General features: G+C 42.2%; 1 protein-coding gene across 1 annotated transcript; it reads left to right on the forward strand.

Moving 5' to 3' along the window:
- The first annotated feature begins 452 nt into the window (after positions 1–452).
- LOC142496455 (nicotinamide N-methyltransferase-like) lies at positions 453–7851 on the forward strand. Its single transcript, XM_075603150.1, has 3 exons — positions 453–649; positions 3045–3252; positions 7422–7851. The coding sequence occupies exons 1-3, from the start codon at positions 502–504 to the stop codon at positions 7849–7851; spliced, it is 786 nt and encodes a 261-aa protein (XP_075459265.1). The 5' UTR covers positions 453–501.
- Positions 7852–8211: the final 360 nt, after the last annotated feature.

Here is an 8211-nt window from a genome sequence, read left to right on the forward strand (position 1 = left end):
AGTTAACAAGACCTAACTGAGAAAGAGACACAATATTTTACATTCAACACTAGTTTCCCTCTTAACATACTAGACATTCCCATGTATTATAAATGGATTGAATCTAAAATAAAATGGAGTATTGCTTATCACCAAAATGTTCTTTTGATGCACGGTGGTTAATAAACAGTGGTCACCCTGCTAATATTTATTTGATCACTGTAATAGATTTTCTGTGGATTTCTTGTAGGTGATACCTTCATGGGACCAACGTTAGGGATCTTTATAAATTAAATTCAATAATTGAATCTATAAATATCCTAAATATTAGTCCCCATTTTTTTTTTTAACAATTTATAACAAACCTATATTTTTTCAGACTCAACAAGGCTACGGGAACTTTGATCCACAGCAGGATCTCTGCAAACTTTGACAATTATATTTTTCATCTCAACCAGGTATTGGGAAACACTCAGTTACATCTGCGGCTCAGAGATATCTATAAGTGTGAGGAGACTCATAATGGCATCCACACCCCATAAACACTATCATGATGAGGAGTTTGATCCTAAAAGTCTTATGGAAACATATATTGGTGCAGACAAGTCTGTTACTAAAGAGGAAATATTGCACTATCCTTTACGTGAACTATTTAAAATATTAACTCCAGGTATGTGTATTATTAAAATAGTGATTGATTATCATTTATGCCACAATTTAAATTTGATTTAGAACCATTAAATATAAGCATTTTATTGGACCAATATTTCTGTCCATGTAAGGAAATGTCGTATAAAAACAAGATAAGATATCTTATATAGTGTCCCCTATCTTAATGGGGCGATCAGCCATGAGGTGGAATGGAACCAATAATTGCAGGAAAGATCATTGAGGGAATTAATTAGACCCTAATTAGTGGAGGCGTTAGACACTCTGTGCTGTGTCTCCACTGGTTCAGGTAGTGACAGAATATTAAGTAATCTTCACAAAATGTAGCGATGCTAAATATTCATATATTGCAGTAAAATCTGATAACATATCACGTCATTTTTGTAAAATTCAGCAAAATATTTGCACTTGGGACCCCAGTAAAATAGAACCCTGGCTCTCGTTCACCAGCACAACCCATATTTCAGGGTCAGGGTGGGGGTAACATCAACTTTTATCACCTAAAACAGGCATTATGGGAGCCATGTTACTGTATTTGTAACTAACACAAGACGGTGCTAATTTAACCTGATGTTAATCCTATGCTAAGGAGTTAAACCACGGCCATTGTTTTTGCATATAATTACCTTTGTGATATGTGTTAAACTCAGGGGAAATAACGTCTGTTACTAATTTAGGAATCCTAACTGTATTTGCCCTGATATAACAGAGCTTAGTGCACCTGGGCCAGTATATTTTAGAATACAGATTCTCATGGCTGACCTTCAGGTTACTGCAAACATGCATTGTTCACATACTCCTCCTCCTGGGTTGGTATACAGGCCCGCCAAAATGGGGGATCTGCCGGGGTTGGCGTCCCAGAAAAAAAAGTCAGGAAAAAAAATGCTGGCGACCCCCCGTGCGCATGCGCAGAGCCGAGGTCTCGGCACGCAGGTAAGCAGGGTGTCCACCCTGCTGCCTGTTGGCCCACTCCCCCCTCCGCTCCAAATGTGGGATGGAGGGGAAACGCCATTGCAAGCCCGCGCGCGCCAATTCAGCTACCACCGCACCCGCCTCCTGCCCCGGGAAGCTGCCCGGAATTATCCCACCAGTCTCGCCCCCCCCAGCCGCCTACCTCCTGTGCCCCCTGAGCCCACCTCCTGTGCCGCACCCCCTGAGCCTACCTCCTGTGCCCCACCCCAGCGACCCCCGAGCCTACCTCATGTCTGGTGGTCAAGGAAGCAGCACCCACCTGGTCAAGGTCAGTCACCTACCCAGACACCCACCCACTCACCCTCTAAGGCAGTCAGTCACCCACCCTGATAGTCAGCCACCCACCCAGTCAGTCACCCACCTAGGCAGTCAGTCACCCCCCCCACCCACCAGTCAGTCACCTACCCAGTCAGTCAGTCACCCACCCTACTCCTGACGAAGCTTGGAAGCAAACAAAACACGTAGAGTTGAACTGCAGCAGTCTGAGAAGTGTATCCAGCACCCCCCCTAACCCTGTGACTTCATTCTCGCGATTGATCGAACCGGAAGTGACGCGACAGACCAACCGGAAGGGACGCGACGCAACCTCGGGAGCAGGGCTGGTGACATACACAAGCTGCGCATTATTATTGTTATGTGTCTATGCACAGAGTGCTAAATGGATTATTCTGCTGAATCCTGATACTTCACACTGACCGAGTCTTCAAATACCATACCCACTGCTGCTTTTTCACTGAGAAATTGTGAGTCCCCAATCGTGATTCATTGAATTGTTTATTTTGTAGAACATAATGCAATATATATATATTTTTTTCCCCACATATGGTGACATCTGCGCTCCCCACAAATTTCTCCCTACAATCAACGACAGGAGGAATTGGATCTTTTCCTCAGAGGGTTGAGCTGCGAAGTTCACTATTTTTTCATTATTCACTTATATTTAAGAGCACTTTTTATAAAAGGTTTATTTATCACAAGTTTATTTATATTCATTGCACCTCTATTTGAAGCGCCTCACATACCTTTTTTTACACTAGTCACCCACCCAGTCAGTCACCCGCCCAGTTAGTCACCCACCCAGTCAGTCACCCACCCAGGCAGGCAGTCCGCCTACCCAGTCAGGCAGTCAGTGTAGCCAGTCAGTCAACCACCCAGTCAGTCAGTCAGTCACCCACCCAGGCAGGCAGTCACCTGTCTTTTGTTGAAAATATAAAAATAAACAGATTGCATTGTAATGTTTTTTGCGTATTACAATAAGAAGAAAACAGTTAAGTAAAAGTTGCGCGCTAAAAAAATATATTTTCGTGGTAGGTGCGCTATGGGTTCAGGGGGCAATGGGGGGGACTGCTCCTTTCATTTGTCCTGAGCCCTATGATTTCTGTTGGCGGCCCTGTTGGTATATAATTGTTTTCCTTTTGCTGCAGGTTGTGTGAGAGGAGACACCCTGATAGAGGTCAGCATTGGTGCAGCCATTACTCATCTACTGATAGCCAGTGATTACTTCAAAGAGATCATTATGTTGGAATCGTCTGATGTCAGCATAAGAGAAATAGAAAAATGGTTAAAAAAAGAACCAGGAGCCATAGATCGCTCTCATGCAGCTAGGTTTGCCTGTGAGCTTGAGGGTAAAAGGTAAAGTGTGTGTGTGTACGTGTGTGTGTACGTGTGTGTACATGCATGCACCTATATATACAGATGAAACTGCCAATTTTCGACCACTTGCCTTGGAAAATCTGTGACTATCTCGCAGTAACTCCTAGAATGGTCTACAGTGGGCTGAAATGGCCAATTGGATTAAAACAGTGAGGTCCCAGCGATTGAATGGGACTCGCTCGCCTGTAGGATTCACAAAGTGCGAGTCCCATTCAAAGTCAGGGACCCCTGCTGTTTTAATACGAAGGGCCATTAGTCTGGCTGCAGAAATCTCACAGCTTTACTATGAGATTTTCCATGGCAAATGGTCTAAAACCAGTAGCTGTATGTCTCTCTCTTCTCTCTCTCTCCTCAAAAGATCCGCAGCACTCACCAATTCAAAAGATTAGATTTAATGAAGCAACACAAGCATCAGGGGTAGCCACAGGAAAAAGAAGCAATGTTTCGGACCTCACGGTCCTTTCTCAAGCTCCCCCGTGAGGTCCAAACTTTGCTTCTTTTTCCTGTGGTTACCCCTTGATGCTTGTGTTGCTTCATTAAATCTAATCTTTTGAATTGTTGAGTGCTGCGGATCTTTTGTGTTAGGAGCCTATCTATTTCTGTTGCTGGATGGTGATCCTGCCTGCACCGCGAGCACCACAACTGACCATATAAGTTGATTTCCTTTTCAATTCCCCTTTTGAGTGCCCTGAACATTTCTGATATTCTATATATATATACACACTAAAGGGGAGGACACATACCCCATAGCATGATTCTGAAAAAATAAACCATTTATTGACTCAAATAAAATCCAACTGCCTAGAAAAGTAGCTGGTAAATGCGCATGGTACAAACAGAAGATCGTTTGCATAGCACAGGTTAGGTTCTCGGCTAAGTTCCCCCCGTATAGATGGCGTAATGGCTCCTTAGAGTGACAGATGTCAAAGAACAGAGGGATTAACCCCTCTGGGGATTTCTCTCCCACATATGGTTGCTTTTTATAATCCTGTAAGTGCATTTCCTTTGGGCTGCAAATTTTAATAAATGTACTCTTTTGTTTAAACAGTTACATTCTATGGAGCTTGAGCTTCTGTTTATTTTTTTTGTGTTGTTCTTTTTGTCATATATATATATATATATATATATATATATATATATATATATATATATATATATATATATATAGTGCAGAATAAATGAGTTCTTCAGTATTAGGTGACACCCTTTTGGACTAACAATTTATGTCATAGGACAAGCTTTCGAGAGTTTTCCTCTTTTCCTCAGGTCAGCGATACTTATATACAAAGCATATCAAAGGGTTTACCATCACCTACACCATTGGAAACTGCAAATCCAGCAGTATAACCAACTTCACACTGATGATACCCATTAAGGTTGAAACATGTCTGTGAATGGTTTCTCTGACTTTGCATCTCATTCCCATGCTGTGCTTTAAAGCTGTGTTAACAGCGAGCATTAGCTTATATGGGCTCCATGTAACAATGGTTTTTCAGGCAAAAGGTGACACGGTATGCTCATTTGCATGTCATTTCCCAGAATCCCTTGCTGCAGTGGAAGCACTGCATGCTGGGGATAATGGTGAAAGGTAGAGTTGCAGACCTGCCTAAGACATGTGAATGTGCCCACAAGTGATCTTTTTATTTGCTATATGCATTAAGGTGGAGGTTTCTTGTTGCCTTTTTCAACCACCATAACTTAAAACGTATCTATCTATCTAATCGAATCTATCTCTCTCTCTATATATATATACAGTATATATCTTGGCAATTGCAAGTAACATAATCTCACAACATAATTTGGGTTGGTATTCATTCCTCTGGGACTATTGCTCACTAGTTATGTGTCAGTGCTATATCTAACTTTGCACTCCTATCTGTTTTGTGCCCCCCTATTCTCTCTTTTTCATACCCAATTACGAGGATTGTGGGAAGATCCTATCTGGGGCTGAGCAGCAACTACACACTTTGGGCCAGTATCACACATTGGTTTTTGCATCCTTCATTGTTTATTATTATTGACTGTATTATTAAGAGGGAGTGCTCCAGTTTGCCTATTCCACAGTTGCGGGTTTTAACTGATGACATCCCATGTTTGTGTTTAATCATAAAACTTAGTGAGGGAGATTCCCTAAAATGTCATACCTGATATCAGAGCATAGTGAATCCCAGCCGGTGTAGTTTGGGTGTAGGTTTTGGAAAACTGGATTAGAGCACTATATCGGGGTAGTGGGAGGCTAGGCACTAAGTCTGAATGTGTTAGGCACAGATGATAATGGCTCAAGATGGAGGGTGGATCCCAATGGATGGAGTGGCCAGGACTGGACTGAGTCTGGATAGTGACCTTAGAGTCGGGCTGGGGTCAGGGCAGACACATCAGACAGATAATACAGGACCACTGGATACAAAGGCACATTGACCTAGCAACAGCAAGTAGGAGATAGCATGTAGGAATAGGCAGTCAGTGGACCCCTGAACAGTAAAGTTCAAAGATTCAAGTCCGGTAGGGCCTGACAGAATGGAACATACCTCTGGAAAGGTCTGTTATTTCACATTCCTCCTCCCAATCAGCAGGGGAAATATACACAGCTGTCTGGAATTTACAGATCTCTTGACATCAGATAAAGCAGCCAGCAGTTTGTGTTCCCCTCTAGGTAGGGGTGCAATGTTGCAAGACCCTCAGTGCAGGAGGAGGGAGACAGAGAAGCAGAGTCCTGGACACAGCCTTTTATAGTGCTCTGTGTCCTGCATTCAGCTCACATATGACTAAATTAGCCCTGGCAAATTAATCCAGCATTATGAATATCTGGACCTTAGGGAATTCCTGGATTCAGCTGGAGGATTCCCTCCCAGGATTACCTACAGAAACAGGGATCTGAGGTCACAAGCACAGGGAAGGATAATGTCTGAAATGCATCATACTGTTTTTTCTATAGAAACTATTCAGCATCAGACAGTGCAGACACAGGTACTCTGAACATGGGAATACAAAGAAATATACTGCAGCTATATGGTCTGTTTTGGCTTTCAAGTGTAACCCTCTTTACTCGGCTCTAAAATAAGTCACATCAGTTCTACTATACACATTGGCAGTGCGCAGTGCCAGTGCTCAGGCCTTTGCACGGTGCTGGGTGAGTGCAGGCTGGGCTCTGGATCTGACAAGAATGGGCGCCAGGAACTTTTATAAATAAACGCAGGAAGTGCTTTATTAGACAGCCGTCAATAAATCTTCACAGAAACTGACATACAGTACTGGAAACTGATTCTGGATACTTGACAGAAACTCGTGTCAAACACTATCATTTTGGTTTTCATGCCCAGGTAGCTTTCACTCCGACCCTGGGGATTGACTTAGACTTCTTACCCATAGTAAGGGTTAAACTGGCAGTGTCATGCATAGAGTTAATAATGTCCCATATCGAATAGGCCTCTCAGGGATACACTTCAGAGTCTTGGATTAGTAACACGCTTCTATGTACTGCATACTTCTTCCATACTTATTTGATCAGGAGATTGCACTACGAACTTTCCGGTTTGACCGGTCTAAACATAGTCGGGAGTTACTATGCCGAGAACTCCTATATACTGTAGATCATACCTCCTCCTTTTCCATAGTGAGAACGATCTTGGACCCTGTCTACTAGTGCTTACTTAATGGGCATGTTACTAACTGACAACCACAAACAGTGACAGGACACTTGTTAATACACATTACTATACACTCAAACCTATTTACAGGACTCACAGCGAGGACCCCAGTGAGAACTCTAAGAACATAGGTGGACGACATATATAACCTCTATACTCCCTATAGTGACATCACAGGTCAAAAGACATACAAGGGAATGACAACCCCATTTTAACAGTCATCCTAAATAACATCTTGGGCAGGGGAACAACCTGAGTGAGCCTACACCATTAACCCCTTAACTGAAATAATAGTCCCCAAAGAGGGAGCTACACAGGTCTCTCCCCATAAAATGTGTTCCACATTGTACGGTTTTCACGCTTACAGGTAAGTCGACATTGGGTTGCAAACAGTCACAATAAACATATGATAGCTTTAAAGGTGGATGAGTGCTAGAGACGTCATTCTGCAATGTGTATGTTTCACATCATTAACTGAAGAAATAATTCATTGTTTTTCAGTGACGGATGGGAGGAGAAAGAAGAAAAAGTAAGAAGAGCAGTCACACGTGTTGTGAAATGTGATTTCACCAAAGCCAACCCATTGGAACCTGTTGTGGTGCCACAAGCAGATGGGCTGATCAGCATGTGGTACTTGGAAGCTGCTAGCAAAGATCATGACAGTTATCTCAGTAACCTGAAAAAAATGTCATCATTTCTGAAGGTGGGAGGGCATCTGATCCTGTTTGTGTTTCTCAACGTTTCATATTACATGCTTGATCAACACAAGTTTTCCATGCTGACCTATGATGAGGAATTTGCAAAGAAAGCTCTTAGAAACACAGGGTATATCATTAAGAATTTTGGAAAACTCAAAAGCAAATTAAGTACTCACCTGGCAGACTATGAACATGTTGGGTATTTTGTTGCTTGCAAGGAAAGGGAGGTTTAATAACCAATAATCTTACATCATATTTACTAAACATTCTTCTGCCTTAAGACACTAGAGCATTTTCCTATAATATATACATCTATTCACTGCATGTACATATATATAAAGTGCTTGACAAATCACCCAAAAATCTACTCGCCGAACCAAAAAATCTACTCGCCGAACCAAAAAATCTACTCGCCACCTCGTCCCGCCCCATGTCCCACCCCCAGCACCGCTTTAAAACAAATAAATTGAATAAATTCCTAGTAAGAACAACATTAGTTTTTGACATAATTTTATTTATTGTATTACATTATACTACAATTAGTCCTTGGTACGTGTGTGTGTGTGTGTGTGTGTGTGTGTATGTGTATGTGT

This window comes from Ascaphus truei, chromosome 6 (genome assembly GCF_040206685.1).
Source record: "Ascaphus truei isolate aAscTru1 chromosome 6, aAscTru1.hap1, whole genome shotgun sequence".
Lineage (NCBI taxonomy): Eukaryota > Metazoa > Chordata > Amphibia > Anura > Ascaphidae > Ascaphus > Ascaphus truei.